The following is a 20,139-nucleotide window of genomic DNA, read 5'->3' as shown; positions in this document are numbered from 1 at the left end:
TGGCGCAAAGGGAACACAGAAATGTCAGAGAAGTAACTAGCTTGTAGAGACTGGACCAGTCTTCTTTGTCCCAATCCATTTGCATATTTAGGTACTGGAACTTGAGTAAGGCTGTTCTGTCTCATGGTGCCCTTACTTCCTGTCTGAACCTGCCATCTGGTTGGAATAACCAGCGTGCCTCGCCCAAATCAGTGACAGAAGTCACTGGAGTTGTCTGCTGAGATCCTGAAAGCCCTGTGAGAGCCAATAGAACGAAATGGAGATGGCTTTGGGCACAGAAGTACTCCTCAAAAAACAACTAACAAAAGGTTCATGGGGTTTTTTTTACATCCTGTCAATACAAACAAGCCTATAGGCATATAGTGCATCTTAAGTGTCTATTTACCCAAGCAAGAGAGCGTCAGTGCTCGGAAAGCTCAGAAAGCTAAAAATCCATGCTGTGAAGGTAAATTTTTTTTTAATAGTATTTCTTTTTCCCTAACTGCAAATCTGATATATTATTCCCTAAAGGTATATAATCTTAAATTATATCCATTTTCACATGAATTTGTCAAATTTAGTGTTAAGGGGTGATGCAAGGTTATCAAGTTTCACATGAGTTTGTCAAATTCAGTGTTAAAAGGTGATGGGTTTAAGCATCAGAATGATTTTCACACATTCAGAACTTCCAATACTAGTTTTCTTAGCTTGGCAAACTACTTTATGCTGCAATAACTTTTACTTATTTTGCCAACCAAACCAGCAGTTCCAAACCAAACCGAATGCAGTATCACAGCAGCTAGTTAACAATTACAGTATGTTACCAATGTAGTTTTGGGAGAGGATGTTTTCACATAGCAAACAACAGGAGAAATGGGAAATTACAAAGACTTTTAAACAATTAGGAGTATCTGAAAATAAATACCTTCATGAGAAGATCACGATTAAACTGAAAGTTCAGCTGTATCAAGGTCCCAAAAATTGGGAGAGGGATTGGTCCAGGAGGAAGCTGTCTCCGTACTCGTTGCAACTTTAAAAACTGCATAATTAGAAGAAATACAGCCAAGGCTATAAGAACTTGACTTATTGTCAACATTTTAACGGCTGCTTTTACCAGCTTGTCTTTATTGAAAATAGACTATTGAAGATATTAAGGCTGGTTGCTCAACCAGTTTTTTCACAAGAGTTTAATTTTCATAAAATAACTATTCCCCGCCCCTAACCCTCCCTCTTTATTATCAACCACTCCCTTTTTGTCCCACTCATTACATTCTCATGCTCAAGCATATTTAATAGATGCATACTCCTCTCCTTCTTCTCATTCAGATGAATATTTATCCAATCTGGATGACAGAATTTGTAGGAATGGTGTCTTAAAAGACTAGGCCAAGATTTTCCAGGCAATGTAGATACACATAGCCACACATAAATTCTCCATCTAATTTTCTGAAACAATTGTGGATGGTATGTGCTTCTAAGAATACTTCATGAATGCTTTTAGAAAAGCAATAGCCATACATACAAATTAAGCATGCAAGTGTAAGTGGATATTAAATCTTGGAGTTTTTAAAATGTTTTGTATATATTCCATGTACATGTATATCCAGTAATGGCAAGGTTGATAAAAGTTAAAAGCCCACATTTATCTTAAGATAGATAAATGAGTTTCTAATGCTTAATACAAAAAGCAAAATTTGTTAGGCTTTCAAATTGACTTGAAAACATAACTGGTTTAATATATAACCTCACTTTTTTTTTTTTTCCCCTAACCTGTTTGCAATAGCTAACTTCACTGAGGGTTTTGACTGCTTCTGGATTTCCCCTTTCAATCTTGACATAAAGGTGGATATGCTAAAGGATATTTTGAGCAATCATCAGGACGCTTGCCAGAGAAATAAAGCAAATGCATATAGAAAGTACATCTAGGGTGGAACACAGAGATAAAAAAAATATGGGAAAAACCTACTAGGAATCTTGATCTACAACAGAACTAAGGGCCCCAGCAAGAACTAGTCATGACATGCGTGTGCCATACTTGGTAACTTGAGAATAAACACAGTCTGTAGCCAAGGCTCTTTGCCAAGCCTCAACATACAGAGGAAGTATAAACCTAGCATCAGGGGAGTTTATATGCCTGCAATCAGACCATGAAAACCATGTGAGAGGGATTCTGGGCACCGCATAACAATGATAGTTGTAACCCTGTGTTACAGATCTAGATTGAAATGCTAATGGATAATTCCTTCCCTGTGAAAAACCACCCATCCCCTGAAAGCAAAACTCTCATAAAATAAATACGTTTTCACTGATCTGAAAACCTGGGACTTGTGCATCAGCTGCTTCTTTCAAGTGCCCTGTCTTTGAGACAGAAACTGTTTCACAGGATTTGTGCCTCTGGGACATGAAACACCCTTATCCAGAAAGAGCAGCCTGGAGTTTGCCAGCCCACAGTTTCCAGACCTCCAACTCAATTAGACTCCAACCATCGCACTTTGTAACTGCTAAAGCATAACTGACCAATGTTTATTAACAAAGAGAGGGATGTTTCCATGTTTCTACAAAAGCTTTGTTTGTTTACAACAAAAAGCTTATTTTTCAAGGCACTCATTTCTAATTTAACTGTCTCCTTCAATAGGGAAAAAGAAATTGTCTTTAAAAAGAAATTCTGATAAGTTTTACCTGCTCTGCTTCCAGTGTAATTTTACAAAATGTACTTTAAATTCACCAATTTATCAGATTTTTTCATTTGGAATCAATGTAGTATACTCCCTGGCCTCTTAGATATTCAAAGATTTTCCATCTAAATGATTTTTCTCAAGAGGAAAAGTAATTTTTGTCTAATGACCTTTTCCATGGGGAAGTAAAGAAGCTAAGGCCTGGGGCCTTCACTGCTCCCAGGGCTGCAGCCTCACAACAGGATCTCTTTATTTCTTTCTTTAGCCTTGCAGCCTTGAGTTTTCACAATACCAGTTATTTCTCACAAATCCAGGTATTCAGATACCCTCCAACCCCTTGTCAGATACACCCACATCCTTTGTCATAGTCTTAACACCAGCCTGAAGCTCTTCCTTCATTATTCCTTGGCCATCGTTTCTGCTAACAATTTCCTCTGCTACAGGGATCCATGTCTCCTCTCATGCTCTGGCCACTTCAGGAGGCTTTGAAACCTTTTTCCTAGTGGTGTTTTCCTGAGGGAGGAAGATTTCCTGTCTTTTCCAGATTTTGGCCCTCTGGTTCTCTCCATGATGCCAAGGCCCTGCCCTGGCAGCAGTCGTGTCCTCCTTCCCCATCTAAAATGGGGGCACACCACAGGGGCAGGAGCAGCCAGGAAAAAATAAAAAGGTAGGAAATAGAGCCGAAAATAAAGCAGATTGGCACTTGCAGTCACTGCTGTGCTGGAGAAGGGAGGGGGCATGAGGAGGCACTCCCAGGCAGCCATTGTGGGAAGTTGCTCTGTAAGGAGGCGTGTGGTTCCCTCCAAAGGGCTGCATGACGCAGTTGCGTAAACCATTCCCTGTGAGCCAGCAGCCTGCCTTCCCCTCAGGTTGTCTCCAGGCACTGGTCCAGGTGCTTTTTTTCCCCAGATCTTTCTGCAACATTTGCTTGTGACAGCTCTGTGGCCTCCCCGCTGCCCACCCAAGATGGCAGCCACAGACTTCTCTACAGGCTGGCCAGCTCCTAAAATGGATTCCCTACCACAGCATGAGGTGGCCGGTGGCATCACATCACCCGGCCCCTCTGCCTTCCTCCTTCATGCTGGTCAAAGATCAGTCTTCTCTCTGGACTCGGCTAGACTTTCTCTGTATCTCCTCTTTAGCTAGCACCACCTCCCTCTTTCTGAGGAACCACATTAAATTCCCATCTTTCTCTCCACCAGGTAACACTCTAGGACTTAAATAGAATATAGGTGTTTTGACATTATATTTCTATGGCAGGCACTAAAGATTCAGTTTAAATTCCAATATCCATCTTGGATCTCCAGTTTCTCCAGGGCTATCTTTGTTTCTGCCAGATTTTCAAGTGTGAAACTCTGAAACATTGGGGTTCACTTAATTTTTCACAGATATTTCTCTAGGATGACACAGCTTCTTGAACCATGCTTATTAAACACAGTAACTCATCCCAAGTGATGACTTTTAAGTAGCAAACTTTTTTAAGTCTTTTAGCAGAATCCAGACATTGCGGCAAACAACAAAAACCCTCCCAACATCATGGGTTTCCTAAATGATGAAGCAACAGCTGCAGGGACTCAATCGAACACTAGGGACATGGAAGATCCTTGGGAACATGGGTTAAGATTCAGAAAACCAAGAAACAAGGATTGAGTAATTCTTTTTCTTGTGCAGAAATGATGATTACATTCTCCAAAACTACACACATTTTCACAGCAAAATGAATGTAGCTGACAAGGCTATTAGCAATTACCTACCAGAGAGAGGAAGGGATAAACTGGCACTTACTCACTTGGTCTTTTTTTCTTAAGCTTTCTGACAACCACTCCTTTGTCAAGACGGTATTTTCTTACTGCTCTAAGTGACAATAAAGCCTCAGGATGCCTTCTTCAATGATGACATTCCCCTATATCTTTTGGTTGTGGAGATGAAGTGACTGCAATCCATACTGTCATTATCAGCTTTTTATTTTAATGCATACAAAGCAATCCTGTTAGGGAACATAACTATGGCTACTCTACATGTAATTTAAGAAACTGTATAAAATAGGGAAAGACAAACAACTGCTTAGTGTAGGAAAGGGAGTAAAAACAGAAAGAGGATACAAGAGCGAATCAGAAAGAAGATGGAAGACACTAGAATGAGGAACACCTGCCAAATCTACATACAACAGATGGGAGTGAGCTGAGATGAGAAGAATAGGTGGAGATATTTCAGTGAGGAAAGCATAAGAAGGAACAGCAGACAGCATGGGCCTGGACGATATCCAAATTAAAACTTGGAGATGGAGGACATTGTATAAGGAAGAAAACAAATGGAGGAATGTGCAGGGGAGTTGAAAACACAGGTGTAAAAAAGCACATTAAATAGGAAGGGACTGAACCAGCAAGCAGCTACATTAGGAGGCAGGAGAGGGTAAAGACATGTTCTTCCTCTCTTAATAGTCTTTTTGTGCATCAGTTCAGAGTTATGATGAGTTCAGAGTTGAGTTCAAAGAAATTGGCTAGAGCTCCCTCCAAAGGCAAAGAGTAAAGAGATCTTATTATTAGATGAGCCAATTTCATTTGTGTTTGGGATTTATCACAAGGTACTTCAGCCCTACCTGGATTCACTACAGCATACGCAAAGTGTGTGTGGTCCTCTGAAAGCTTATTTCACACCAGCCTTTGTGGCAGAGTGAAGCCAAATGCAGCCAAACTGGGAAAAAAATTGAAAGCAGAAAGGCAGACCAAGCAAGGGAACACCTGAAGTGGATTTGGAAGATGAGACAGAAGCAAGGAAAGGAGAGTAGAATGATCTGTGGGGAATAGGATGGCCAGTAACTTCTTACATGTCTGCTCCACACCAGTCCTGCACCTTTTATTTTGCTTGGTGGGGACTACATTCCCTCTCAGAAACTCACGTTACTTACAGGAAAAGCAGAGTGTGTGGTCATCTTAAGCTGTTAGCCCCTCTCTGCTCTTCTACAAATAGCATCAGCTCCTGAAGGCAGAAAGACAAAACCACCATGTTTTTTGTAGTAAGTTCAGTGGCTGCTCTTTCCTTCAGCAGGCACCAGAAAACAGGGGGGAAGTGGCACTGAAAGGGAGCACCCCAGGAAAACCAAGACTGTAGTTGAGATTATTTCTTTCCCAGATTTGTCTCTTAGCCCTAGAAAATGGATGAAGAGAGCTCAAATAGGGGTATTTCACCCTCTCCTCTCCTTCCTAAAGGGGAGTGGAGCTTGCTTTGGAGCCACTACACACAGCTTGCATTGCAAGTATGTTCAAAGCTGAATTTCATGTTCTGAAATGTTTGCATTTAATCTGTCACGTGTAGTTTTCCCTAGAAAGTATGAACACTTACCACAGATTACTACAGCGTTAAGAGTATGCAGATATGTTTTTATCTCATAGTAGGTGACACTGCAGGATTACATTCCAGTTTATCTAGGAATATTTTGTAATCTGCTCAGATCCTTAAGGCTCAGTCCAAGGCATATTAAAAAGAATCTGAAAAAAAAAAAATCTCATTAATTCTCAAATGACCCCTAATAGCTTGTCTAGAGGCTGGGCTCAAAACTGTATTTTTAGCCACTTGTAACAGTCCTTCTAGAACAATGGGGTTGACCTTATTCTCTCTACTAACTTGTGAAACTGAATGACATCTTCCGGTGGAAGAATAGTCCAGGGTCAGCCTTGACTCAAGAACAAAACGAAGAGCAAAAAAACGTGGAAAAATGAGAAAATGGGATAGTTTGGAAAGTTGGTACAGACTGTAAAGGGAATGGAACACTTTGGAGAAGTGAGGCAAATGTGGGGAAGAAGATGAGACAGAGTTTCTGGAGGGATCCAGGGTGTTGCACAGCTGGGAAAAAAATCTCGTTTATTGACACTCGATAAATTCAAACCTTACTTGTTTTTGAGCTTGGTAGACATGTTTACCAGTGGTGCAGCTGGACCTAGCCTGGAATACGGTTCTCTCACACTAGAAAAGGAAGATGACTGTGGGTTGGTTTAGATCTGAGGCATGGGATTCATCATACTTTATTTGATGGAAAATGTATTTATGAGGTTGCCTAGGCTCCATTTTCTTCATAATTACTAAATGAAGCCAGCAGCATTTCTCCAGTGCTATCTACCAGCTATTCTTTAGGATTACTGAGTTTTAACTTCAGTGCTAAAGGCAATGAACTGCTGCTGTCATTGCCTCTCCTCCTGCTATCCATGTGGATACAAATGAAACACCCCCTTACAGTGTGGAGCTACTGCCAGGGGGATGTTTGCAGTTCCAGCATGGAGGGGACTTCACACCAATCACCTACCTGTCTGGACATGCTGCCATGCAGCCCACAGCAGCAAAAAGGGTTGAACCATCCCCTAAAGGTAATCCTGGAAGGGAAGATACAAGCAACCCAGGTTTCACCCTATGCAGATTACTGATTTCACACATCTCTGCCCATTAGACTGAGGTGCTTTAAAATACAAGGTGGGCAGAGGTACCTGAAACAAAGAGAGCTGATAATTACTTCTTCATATGTTGGCATACAGCATCTACTTTGTACATCACACAGGAAGAACATACTCCCAACGCTGTCAAAAAAATCCCATGCTAACTCTCAGTAACCAAACTAGAAAAATGTTAAATAACCCATTTTTGCCAAGTCCTTAAGCACCATGCCCAGAAAGGACTTCAAGAATTCTTCAATAGTGCCAAATCTTCTGTTGGTTGTGGTATGTTGATTTATGCCGACCGATGTGAAGTCAGCTAGCTGTGATAAAGAATCCATTAAAGAAATGAAAGAATACACGAAGCTGAATAAATTATTGGAGGATCTGAAGCAAACAACACCAGAAGACTACCTGTCATGAAAGACATGTTCTCACCTTGCTGTTAACAAGTGGGCTCATAAAAAAGAACAATTCATCAACACTTTGTGTCTGCTCCCTGTTGTCATTTGTCTTCCAGTCCTTGCTCCTTGCCTGTATTAGGAACAGCTCTCCACACCTGGCTGATAAAGCCACTCCTCTGTTGTCACCTGAAGGGCTGAAATACCCTGAACTGTCTTGCCAGATGTCAATGACAAAGTTGCACAACAACAAACCTGATCAGTCTAAGGGAATGTTATCTCAGATCATATAATCTGCCTCACTAGAAAGCTTCTCTCAAGAGCTTCTTTCAACTCCTGCACCCACTAATATCCTGGGACAGATTGAAAGACCTCTAAACCTATCTCCACAAATGCAACTGTGGCTTATCAGAAAGAATGCACAGATCTTTAACCATGAGACTTCTAATTTATAGATTTAGCTTCAGGTTCTTTCTCTGTAAATCCTCTTTTCAGTTAGCAATAAAAAAGGCCCAATTCTAATTTTTCCCTTAATGTCTTTATTTGTTACACATCATGAGAAATTTCCAAGATTTTCCAAACAGAAAACAAGAACAAAAGATTTGTAGGTACAATCCTCAGGATGCAACTGCCTGAAAAGCATCTTTCAGGGTAGTGATTAACCAAATCAAGAAAGCAAAAATCTTAAGACATGCAAAAAAGAATTCACATGCAGAAATAATCTTGCAGAAGAAATCTTCCCTGAACATGTGGGACACCATTTCCTACCGAGGAATGGCACAGAGCCGGTAGGGAGGTGGCTTCATTGTGCTCCCAAAACCAAACTTTGTATTGACTTCTTTCACACCTTCTGGCAGGGTGAAGGCCTGTAACAGGGTGGAAGACAATAAAGAGCTCCACCCTTGCCCGCAGCTCCCCCATACATGCACAGTGCCCTGTGACAAGACAGAAAAGGCAATCAGCCAAATGATTTCTATCACACCTTCCTTTTTAACTTGCTTGGGTTTTTGTTTGTTTACTTCTTTCTTGCAGACTTTGTCCTTTTCTGTTAACCGACTTTGTCATTTAATGATTCAGAACTGAAAGGCTGCTTGTTATTTCCACCAAACGTTTTAATCTGTATTTACAGCAGGCGGCAAGACATAGAAATGATCACCAGGGTTGCATATTTATGTTTACAGTCTTCCTAGTACTATGCATTTTGCTGCTACTGTTTTGGTAACTGGATCTCTTTTCCAAGAGAAACTGAATCTGTCTTCCAAGAGGAACTTTTCTATGTGTCATTCCTTCTCTTCCAATCTTTTCCACATACAACTGGACTCCTCTCTTCCTGAAAATCTTTAAAACAGTGGAATGTGTTTATATACCTATTTGTAGATGTATTCCCAGTTTTGTTGGGGAATGAATGGATCTTAATTTGTTATCACAAGGAGTAAATAAATCCCTGTTCAGCACACATACCTAAAGGTAAGAATGCTTCTCTGTTTACAAAGTTTCCATCTGTATCCAGAAAGTGGCCCGGGTTGAACTGATCAGGTGTCTCCCATTTTCCGGGTTCAGACAGAACAGAGTCAATATTTGATAAAATTATGGTGTTCTGAAAAAAGGAGCAGTGGCTTCAGTTCTGTCTTAGTGTTCATATTCATCAGAGAAGCAAATGATGACAAAGGAGCAAAGAATCTAAAGTCATAATTGAAAGTCTATTTTTTTTCAAAAATTAGATCAAGCTTTAAAACATTTCATAAGAAGTTTAAATTTTTGAGAATGTTGCAACTTCCTTTCCAATATTACTTGCTGTCAATAAGTTCAATAAAATAAATGGTTAGGATTTTATAAAGTTCATACTGTTAAAATATGTTGCTTTTATTTTTTCTATTGTCACTAAGTATTTTTATTACTTATTCAGCTTTTGAGTTACAGAATATCATGAGTATCAGTTTAATTTTCCCCTTCGTTACTCAATAATTTCTGCAATGCTACATTTGCTTTGAACAGATCCAGAAAACAAGAATGAAAATGAACCTACATGAAAAGCAGTGATGGGAGAATATTGAGAAACAATCCCCAATGTACTTTTTAGTTACAAAACTTGAAAATACTTTAGTTTCATTATAACATTTGCAAGACAGTGCATTTAAAAGCTTGTGTTATGAAAATAATTTCAAATTTGTAAGTTTTTCAGTAAAAACTTTTTTCCATTTTTGCATGGCCTCTGTTCACCAGCTGATAAGCCATTTTGACAGGGGACAGACCTGAGATTGCTGGAAATTAACATGTTTATTTCCAGCCACAATTCACAAGTTTTCTGTCAGCAGAAATAATGATCTAAGAACCTTCTAATATTTAGACCAAAGTGCATGTTTCCTTGCAAAAGGCCAGCCTTAGAGACAGTCATAGCTTAAGGGCACTGCTAGAACCAAGAGAATGCAAGGATTCATGTCTCCAGTCAGGAAAACCCTCAAAAGCCTTTCTAAATTAATCTAATATACTAAGGACCTACTGATATCAGCAGTTCTCAATCACAGTTGCTTTTCAACTAAATAAGCGATTAAATCGAAAGAAACTAAAAAAGAATAGTGTTTTGGGACTAACTAGCAGAGGTAGCCTCAGTTGTTAAAAAGTTAAATCAGTTTTTTATGGTTACAAGTGGTACCAGACATCAGATATTCAAGTATGCAGCATATTTGTACCTTTGGAATAGGAAATCCCAGCAGCTGTGTGTCCTTCACGCTCTGTCTGGGAAGTGCAATTAAGATTATGTTACTGTATCACTGGATCTCATGAATTACAGCATTTGTACAGGGCAACTTTTTGCTGTCCTCATAGCAAATTAAATGGGAACAACCCAGAACAGCATCCAGCTCCTTCTGGACTTTCTCTAAGGAGGAATATTTAGCTTTAAATATACAAGCAATCTATAAACTCCATACTCATAATTTTTTTTCTATTGCTTTTTAGAGTGATAATGACATCCAACAAAATGAAAAAGATATTTTATAAAATAAGAATGTCTTCAAATTTCCATACAGATGACCTGAACAGAATTTGACACTGAAGTTGTTTATGGGTTGCATACTCAAGTAATCCTTTAAAAAGAATGGTAGTAGACAGAGTCCTTCTATAAGAGTATCTAAGTTCCTGTTAGTTTACTGCTCTGAGGTAATTTATAAAAAGGCTTTTATTAATATTATTTTTTGAGGCAGGGAATCAACTGGAAAATTAAATATTAATTGTGTATTGAGACACCAGTTTAGTAACTGATCAAGGATTTTTCTTCACTCAGAACCACAGAGATTTTGCTTGTCATCTACAGATGGCCTAATTGCTATTCTGTAATTACCTGCCTTGGGAAGCACTTACACAAATTAATTTTTCTCAAGGACTTTATTTTTTTTACTTACAATCTGATCTGAAATGGTAATTTCTGATTAATTTCTGAGCTGAAATGGTCTAATTAATACTACGGCCTTTATCATTGCAATTAGATTGACCCTATGCATCAGGAAGCTTAAGACTGTTTTAATATACCCTGAAAGGATTAAAGATCATGTTGTGAAAATTCAGTATGTGCAATCCAGTCTCAAATTTCAGGTCTTCTGAAGAGCTGATAGATAACAACAGTGGGAGATCATTTCTCCTTACCACTTCCACCATTTTTGTCTTGACAGCTTCCAGCTGTGCCTGGACCCAGCTTAGACTCTCAAATATAAGGCCTTTGAAGTGATTTGTATATCTTCTGATCCTTTCTATGCTGCACACTCTGACTCTTCCTGTTCTCTTATTTACTCTGACAACCTGTATCTTTCCTCTGTACAAGCTCTACTACTATTTGAACATGTATAATCTCTAAAAATTTGCAGAATTGTTGTGGGTGTACTTACTTTGAATATCAGGATAAATCACCATATAGAGCAATGCCCAACGTAAAGCGGTGGCTGTAGTTTCTGTACCTGCCAGAAAGAGGTCAAAAGTACTCTGGATCAAGTTTTCTTCATCGTAAGTAGCATCAGCGTCTCCTTTAGTCTGCAGATATGAATTGGATAGATCAAATTATGGCACACAAAAAGGAAGTAAATCACCTTGCATCACAGGAATATTTACTGATACTATCCAAAATTTAAAAAAAAAATAAAGGGCTAAAAAATAAAACTTTCTGAATAATATAAAGACATTTTCTAATACTCTCCGGTACATATGTCAATTTATCCTGTCCTCATACATACACATTTTGTTCTTCAACCATGATGTTCTCAGCTTTCTACTCCTGCTGCAAATCCCTTCATAACAGTCATTTCTAGTTGTACTTTAACCATATGCAGATCTGTTATTATTGTGGTTATAGATAACCTACCTGTAAATCTACTTACATTATTACTTCATCCCTCTCCTGCCATCTCTTAATGTCAGCTTTTTTTAATTTATCTACCTATAAGCTTTTCTGTGGAGAAATTGTATACTTCTAAATTTGTATTAGACATTATTATAATCAAAGAAGCGCTTAAAATCCCTTGTTGTTAGTGAAGCATAAGAAGAGTTCAGAGATACTCACTTTATCTATCTCATCCAAATAGTAATCAATAAAATCTTGATTTTCATCTTGTTTTCTTTTTTTTTTTTTTTTTGTGGCTTTCAAGTTCCTTTGCTAATAGAGTCTTCACAAAATTTATGCTGGACATAGTCTGTTTAAGTGGTCCTAGGAAATAGCTTGAAAGCCAGGGAAATATTTCATATACCTATAAAAGAGGTATGTTAGATATGTGGTATTACTGACATTAGCAAACTAAATCTGAATCCTAATACAGGCTTTTGGGTAGTGGAAAAAGCAAATGAAAGACTGATGACTGCATCTTCACCATTACATTGAAGGGATAGTGCCTATCCCATGATTCATTAAAGCTTTTCTTAATCCCATTTTTCCCTGGAGTAGAATTTCTCTTAGTTTTATGCTATAAATTTTCCCCTGTGATGTACAAAGAATAAATGAAGTTCCTCTGTACCCCAGTTCTTTGCTAGGCTGAACTTCAGTAGTAGGGACCTCATATAAAACATGTCCCTGTTCTCAGTTTATCCAACATACATATCATTTCTATCTCATCATTAAAAAAACAGATCTGGGCTGACTTCCTTGACACATCTGCTAAATAAAAATAGAAATATCCAAACCCAGGTTTATTCTCTTGCTGCAGGATACTGAATGCATGGGGATTTTACTCAGATACCCCTTCTCATAGATAAGAAACATATCACATCTGTGCGATACACAAAACGACTTGATGAAGTAGAAATACTGAGCCATGCAGGTTCCCTAGGGTTTATTCATTGTTCTAAACCTACTCACATTCTTGTACTTATACCATTACAAAATCACATCTCAGCAGAAAAGAAACAAAACACTTTTTACATTAATTCTACTCATCTACTGCATTTCCTTTTCTTTTTTCCACTTTCACAGATTGCACCTGTCCTTCCAGTTTACAGAATTACTGCAGCTTAAATTATGCATTAGGCCATAACTCTCAGGCTCACCTATTTAAATGGCAGCTGCATTACAAAGATTTATCTTCCCACAAACCTATTCAGATTCCTGGCTTTATTTCTTCTTGGTCCTACTACATAATTTTGCTTAAAACTACCTGTCCACTTACCAGGAAAATAGATTAGTACAGGCCATCATTAAAGGATTTTACATCACTGTGGAGAGCAGGACAGAATAAAATATTGGACTAGAATGTTTTTTAAGCTGTGGACACACTATTAAGAGTTTTTAAGAACAGCTTATACAAATACCTATTGAGAGCAGTTTGGAAATAGCTGATCCTGTGTTTAGCCTGATTAGAAGATAGCTTCGGAATCATTCCACCTGCATTTTCTGGGATAAAAATTCTTAAGTTAATTTATTTTATTTTCCAAAAGTATTAAATGAGTCCTCAAATTCTCTAGGACCTTGATTACAGCAATTTCCAGTTAGTAAGAGATGGTGGAAAATCATGCAAGGTACAAAGCTGGATGAGTTCCAGCAAGTTCTGCAGAAGCAGGCTGCCTTGTACGCTGGTAAATTGTCTTCTTGACTATATACGGTATTGTGGTGCCCATTCATAAATGGTTAATGATAAAACTGCCCTTGTTTGAGGCAATCTGTTCCACTGGGTTTGCAGCTGCAGTCACAGCTTCATACAGAAGCAAGATAGCAATTTTTTCTGTCCAGGGACCAGATGTGAAGTTAGGAGCTGCTGTCTTGAATGGAGAAAAATATCATCCAGCAGGTAATGGAGTTCCAGAGTGTATTACTGAATTCTCATAAGGACACACAGAGGTGGTACAGGTGTCACTGCCAAAAACTATAGGAAAAAGCTACTGTTAAGCAATTTCATGATGTGTTACCTTTATGTAAAACAGTTGCTGTACTTAAGTTTCTATGAAGTTAGCTAATGGTAGTGAAGGAAGTAGTGAAGACCCGTATTACTCTTGATGTTTGTTAGCAGTCATATGATTTCATATAGTGAAGAAAGCCACTTCATCAGACAGGATTTAAGAAAAGCCTATTTCAGAGATTTTCAGATAATTTTATATATATTTTACTACAGAGTTTCAGTTATAGATTCAAACACTGGAGTTGTACAGGTAATGCTTTTGCAAAGAAGTCCTTTGTACCTCTCCCAAACACATAGCAAGCCTCTATGTTTCCATCCCTGTCCACCAGACACGAGAAATTTCTGTGCTATGATGAAGCATAAGCAATTTAAACGAGTTTTGAACTAGGCATCTAGAAGTACTGTTCTGATGCGTACTCCAGCAATTCCAGGTGCACTAGTATTTATTTCTGTTATAAAAGTAACAAGTAAGTTGCGTTTTTCATTGTCTATATAATGTAAGCAAACAAACAAACAAAAGCATTTTTCTCACAAAAAAAGAGGTGATGTTCAAAAATGCTGCCATAGTATCAATGGATTCAATCAGGCAGTGAAAATTTTCATCATCTTTAGAGAAACAATGTCCAAAAATCACAGAACAAATCACATTTGAGACAGTATGAACAACAGGCATAGTGGGGTCCAGAGGTTTTCCTGTAAACACAGTGAATAGCATCAACCATTAACACTTACTGTTCCTGCTTTTCCCACTGAAAGGACAGCTTGTAACATTTTATAAACATTTCTGACCTTAATTAGATTGCTGGATGGCAAATTGTAATTTATTGGTAAAAGGCATGAGTACAAAGTAACTTCAGCCATCTAAAAAACACTGTTGGTTAAAAAAAGGCAAGACTGCTGTTGGGAATAGAATTAGTACTAGCAATAGTAGTTACAAAAACACTGAGATTTCACAGGACCTTGGCATCAGTAGATCTCATGTTTGCAATAACCAAGGTACATCAAGGTAACCTTTTGGTCAGCTGAGACATTGTATAAATAAGCAACTGCTCTGAAAACAGAACCGTCTTCTATTCTTTGTTCATATTCTTTACAACTGAATAATAGAATAATTGAGTATATCTATAGATTCACCCCATTATTCAGCAGCACAATCTGAACAAACTTCCTCTCTTACTGAGGAGGCTACCACAAGCCATGTGAGGTGAGCTTTTTCTACTGCACTTGCCAGAGCAGAGCCAGAGGAGTGTGCAGCCTTGGTCAAAGCTTTTAATATTTTGTTCCTTGTTTTTCTTTTCTGCAGAGGGCTATGGGGTGTTGTGACACTTATTTTGTTGCTATTTGCTGTTACCCTGATTCTGTGACCATGAGTAATGTAAAGCTGACTAAGAAGTAATAACAGTAACAGACAGGGACCATGGAGTCTCAGTTCTCAGTTCACACTGTGGGGTTTCACATGTAGCACTTCTGCAAGGAAATGTCTCATGCAGATCTTATGATACAGACCCTTGAGACTCAGCTCTGCATGTACACTTTAAATCCATCTTTTGTAAACAGTTTCGAAAGCTACAGGTGACCCATTCTTCAGCAAAACCACCCATTGCACAGACTGACCTGCATACTGAGTCACATACTGTTTGTTTTCTGTAAGTATGCCACCAGGTGACGGGCCTCCTCTTGTAGTCGATACTCCTGGTCTTTTTTCCCTACTCCCATTTTCCTCATTGTTGCAAGTCCAAAACGCCTCTGTTGCTTCCAGAGATGACCATTAGAGAACATAACACCTAGGACCATAACGAGCTAATGCTGTTAATGCTTTAGAAATTAATGAATTGATACAGTTAATATGTCAAACACACAAAAAGAATTTGTGAAAATAATGATTACCATTTCCATGAGTTAAAATGTGAAAGGTTCTGTTGTTGGCCTTCCAGCAACATCTTCAGCATGGACAGTCAGACCTTCCTTCAGTGCCTGAAACCCTTGCAGGACAACTACAGGAATGTTTGAAATTCATCAGGTGAAGACATTACCATGAATTTTGGCCTATACTGTGCTGCAACTTCTACTTAAGTTACCATATCCAGTTGTTTCAATGTCATATTTTCTTCCACTCCCAGAGCTCTTTTCACCACATACTCTCTGCATTTTTAAAGTTAAAGTGGTCTTTGTAGCAAAACCTAATTTTAATTGTCTGCAGAGTCCTATACCTGCAGAGATCTGACCCATAGCAGAAGCCAGTAGATGCTCTTGTTAAAATAACAGCATTCATACACAAAGGTTGAGCTGGTCAACTGTCCCCACAAACGCCAGATTTACATGCGCAAAACAGTAACGGCCTCAACAGCCAAGCACAGATTCTCCGAGTTTAAACATTTTCCAGATTTTTGCATACTCTCTACCTCCCTGCTACTAAAGTCTGCAGCTAATAATCTCTTTCCCCTGGGAAAGAAAGGAGCTGAATCTCTCCTTAATAGAGGAAACAAAGGCACCTGCTTTGAAACACGTACTTCAGCATGTTACTCATACAAATAAATCCATAAAAATCACAAGGCACTTTTATCAGTACTCTGCAGTTTTGAGTCTCTTTAAGGGTGTTTTCTCCAAGTTCAATTTGGAAATCCTCCTGGTTTTTATAACCAATAAATGCCACCATCCTTTCATTCACTATACAATCAGAGAAACCAAGGAGAAGTCAAACTTCAGGTTTTTAAAGTTCTACATCCTTTTCTAACAGGGACTGAACTAGTCAGTCAGTGAAAACATTATTGACAGCAACCTGACTGGAGAATATAACAACACTTGACCCATCCAGGTACAACTGCTTGCATTTTTCAGTGAGTCTGATATATTGACTCATGTTTAAGTTTGTGATTGCTATAAAACCTAGAACTCTATCTGCACAGCTTCTGCTTAGACTTACTTTCTTCACCATATAATTAGAAATAAACCACAGTATAAAATTACATTATCCCTAGCCTTACTGAACAGCAGATGAGTTTTTCAGGTAATTTTTTCTGCTCATAGTGCTTGTTTTCATGTCAGCTGTAGAGGCATAAGCACACTCCTCCATCTATCAAATGTGTTATTGATGAAAGTATTCAATATTACAGGATCCCCAATTGCAAAACTTCATTTGATACATTCATCTTACCAGTGAGCTTTAAGCTTCAAATTTGCTGAGAAAATTAGGTGCAAGAAACCACATAAACTAAAGCCCTGAAAAGTAGGTAAAAACAGATATAAATGTAATTGTTGAGACTGTAATAGCTAGCAGCTCAAGGACTGATGAGAAAAAGAACTAACAAGAAAAGACTAAAACCTAAAAAGCAGAGAAGACAGCAACTCAGCAACACTCAGAATTGGCAAGATCCAAGGCATGTCAGGGTCCAACATTCCCCCATGTTTGATGGCTGTCTGGTGGGCAGAGACTCATAAAGTGTCTCAAGAGCACTAGTAAGCTTTAATGCTTAGCCCAATAGCACATTAACCACAGCTAACAACTACATCAGAGAAAGGATAATTGCTTTATAATTTTAAACTATGTATATTCTGCTGGCAGTCTCTCTGTGTATGGTAAATGGTATCTGCACAAGGTGATCCAGTGAGGGTAGGTTGCAATGCAAGTGGTCATAAAAGGAAAAAAATATTACTAAGATTTTTAATTTGTTTCATTTTTATACATTTTGAAATAGGATATTTGCAAAATAGCTGTTTCAAACTATTTCACATTTTCATTATTTAACTTTTTCATTTTCTTTTCGTATCAGAGGGAGGAACAATATTCAAATATTTCACATTTTTCTCCAGGCTTTTCATTTACTAGGTTTCTACTTTGCACCTTTTTCAGAATTTCTGCAGTGATTGCTTACCATATGTTACATCCAGTAACAGAACAAAAGAAAGGCAGGAGAGAAATAACATGAAGCACAAAACGTATAAAAAAAAAAAAAAAGCCTGCACACCATACTGGGCTTTTCCTTTCAATTACATCTAGATGAGCTCCCTCTATCAAAAGGAATGCATACAATTACTAACCACTCTGAATGTCCTCCGACAATGTAGACCTGTGTCAGCTACTCTTTAGCTGTGGGGCACTGTCACACTGTTGAAAATGGATTATATCTTTTCCAATCCTGGGCAATCAGAAACTCTTCAATATTTCAGCCTGGGTTGCTTCCTGAATACGAATGGGATGGGCATTGTTACCTTCTTTCCAGTCTCAAACACACAAACCCCTGAATGTTTCTCAGCTGGCGTTATAGGACTCAGGGTTACTGTTTCCCTTTCAGGAGGTAACAGAACTCTAATACCTACTTCAGCAAGTCTTACCTCAAATTTTCTGCTCTGTCCATGACTTCCAACGTTCCAAGCACAACATCTAGGCTATCAGATAGTGCTCCGAAAAGCTGTCAAAAAGAATGTTGAAGCTGCAACTACTCAAATATTAGGAAATACCAGAAATAAGACTGTCTGCACAACATTAATTACTTCTTCCTGCCACTTCAGTGAGAAGAGGGTAACTGACTTGATGTACTATGGTTTAGCCTATGAAATTCTTGTCTCTCTCCAATTCCTCTGCCCCTGACTGCAGTGCGCTGCCAAGATTATAGAGCACTTCACAAAACAGCAACACTGAAAGGGCACTAGACTTTTGTAGCTCCCGCACCATCAGAATAATACAGTGCCACAGCACCTGTGTAAGGTCTGCATTGCTTTCACCTAAGTGAAAGTGCATGACAAAAAAAAACAAAACAAAAGGCATTGGAAAAACAAAATACCAGCAATATTTACAACAGTCACCTTCCTCCCTAGCAGCCAGGGCTCTAGCTTTTACTAATCCTGCTCTCACTGCATGTCAGTGATGCACACTGTCTCAGCCTTACTTATTACCTTATTACCTAGCAGGAAGAGTTAAAGTGACAGGTGTTACAATTCATTGTAATGCAGAACTGATAGTATTTAAATGAACTCAGTTAATGTGCACAAATTGTGAATTAAGGACCAAAATACAAATAAAGTAATGTTGAGATCAAGCAGGTATAGGCAGGTGTTTACAGAAAAGCTTTTTTGCAAGCAGGTTGTTTTGGGGAAAATCAGTTTTTCTTGTTCCAGTATCTTCATTATATGTGAGCAGCACCTCTCCATGCAAGCCTTGATCATTCTCATCTGACAAATACTACTGCAAGAACTCACCAGTAGAGATGACAGAGATGTTCAGTCAGCTCAGAAAAACTGCTCTTCTAATGAAGATTTCAAGGCCATAGCAGTGGGAAGCAAATGCAGCGGACAGGGAAAGAACAGAACCGAAACAGTCATAGCTGCCATCTACATCTTCGCTTTCATTAGTCAATCTTAAAGCTCTTTTGAATCAAAAGTGAATGTCAGCACTGATTCAACCCAGAGAGATAAAGCAAGTTCCTGAGACTCACAGACAAACTATGAACAGATCTAAGAAGAGAATTCGAAGTTACCAAGTCCCATTCCAGTACTTCATCTATGCGACCTAAACAGCTCATCAATCTTCAGGTCCCAACAACACAGATGACAGTAGGCGGCAAAAACCTACCTTGTTTATTTATAATGGATGTAAGTAAAGTTATCTTTTCCTGACCTGAACAGAAACACAGAATGGGAACTTCCTTTGCTCACATTTCCCAGTCTCATGTTCACTCTAGCTCTGTGCTCTAAGCAAAACCCTCTCTCACTCTGTGCTTTCCTGGGCATACCATGTCTGTCTAAATCTCTTCCCACAGAGAAATTCTTATGCCACTGACCAACTAACAGCTCCTGTTATGAAGCTCTTGAAAGACTAGGGGGTGCAGAGGAGGAAGGAACAGCTAAGTTGAGAAATCCAAATTAGTATCTCCACTGAAAAAACAAACAAACAAAAAAACGCAAACCTGCTCAGCAATTGTCTGCTCTGTTTAGCTTGACATCAGGCCAGGCAGCAAGCACACACTACCATGCCAAGCAATATATGCACAGCATAGAACGAGTTGGTGTTTTCTAATACACACTGAGCCTGTCTCTGCAACAGAAAACGAAATGACCTCTGGTATTCATGGCATAGCAGATGACACACCCTGGGCAGAGGTGTACCAGGAACACTTTCCACCCCCAGCACACCACATTCATCATTTGTTTGCTTCACACCTTTCTGAAGATGCTGTTCTTTCCCCGTCCTCTGCAGTTGTTGCATTTGCTTCCCATTCCTACGGCCTGAAACCTTCATTACAACAGTAGATTTCCTCAGCTGTTCTAAACAACAAAACTTAACATCTGTCAT

General features: G+C 38.8%; 1 protein-coding gene and 1 pseudogene across 3 annotated transcripts in view; both read right to left on the bottom strand.

Annotated features, from left to right (window-relative positions):
• The window catches only part of LOC141947480 (cytochrome P450 2J4-like), a 22,448-nt gene extending 13,435 nt beyond the window's left edge, over positions 1–9,013 (bottom strand). The window contains exons 1-4 of one of the 3 annotated variants that reach the window (XM_074878683.1): positions 8,941–9,013; positions 5,997–6,142; positions 5,563–5,633; positions 905–1,018 (exon numbers count right to left, since the gene is read on the bottom strand). In XM_074878683.1, coding sequence (XP_074734784.1) covers positions 905–1,018; positions 5,563–5,586 — 138 coding nt within the window. In that variant the 5' untranslated portion in view covers positions 5,587–5,633; positions 5,997–6,142; positions 8,941–9,013. Of the gene's footprint in view, positions 1–904; positions 1,076–5,562; positions 5,634–5,996; positions 6,296–8,940 lie in introns of those variants that run through there. The other 2 variants (XM_074878684.1, XM_074878682.1) reach the window with 2 other exon arrangements.
• LOC141946942 (cytochrome P450 2J6-like) lies at positions 8,083–20,139 on the bottom strand (annotated as a pseudogene).

The sequence above is a fragment of the Strix uralensis genome, chromosome 9 (genome assembly GCF_047716275.1).
Source record: "Strix uralensis isolate ZFMK-TIS-50842 chromosome 9, bStrUra1, whole genome shotgun sequence".
Lineage (NCBI taxonomy): Eukaryota > Metazoa > Chordata > Aves > Strigiformes > Strigidae > Strix > Strix uralensis.
Note: the sequence above shows the minus strand (reverse complement) of the source record. Positions and strands in the feature narration are given on the sequence as shown.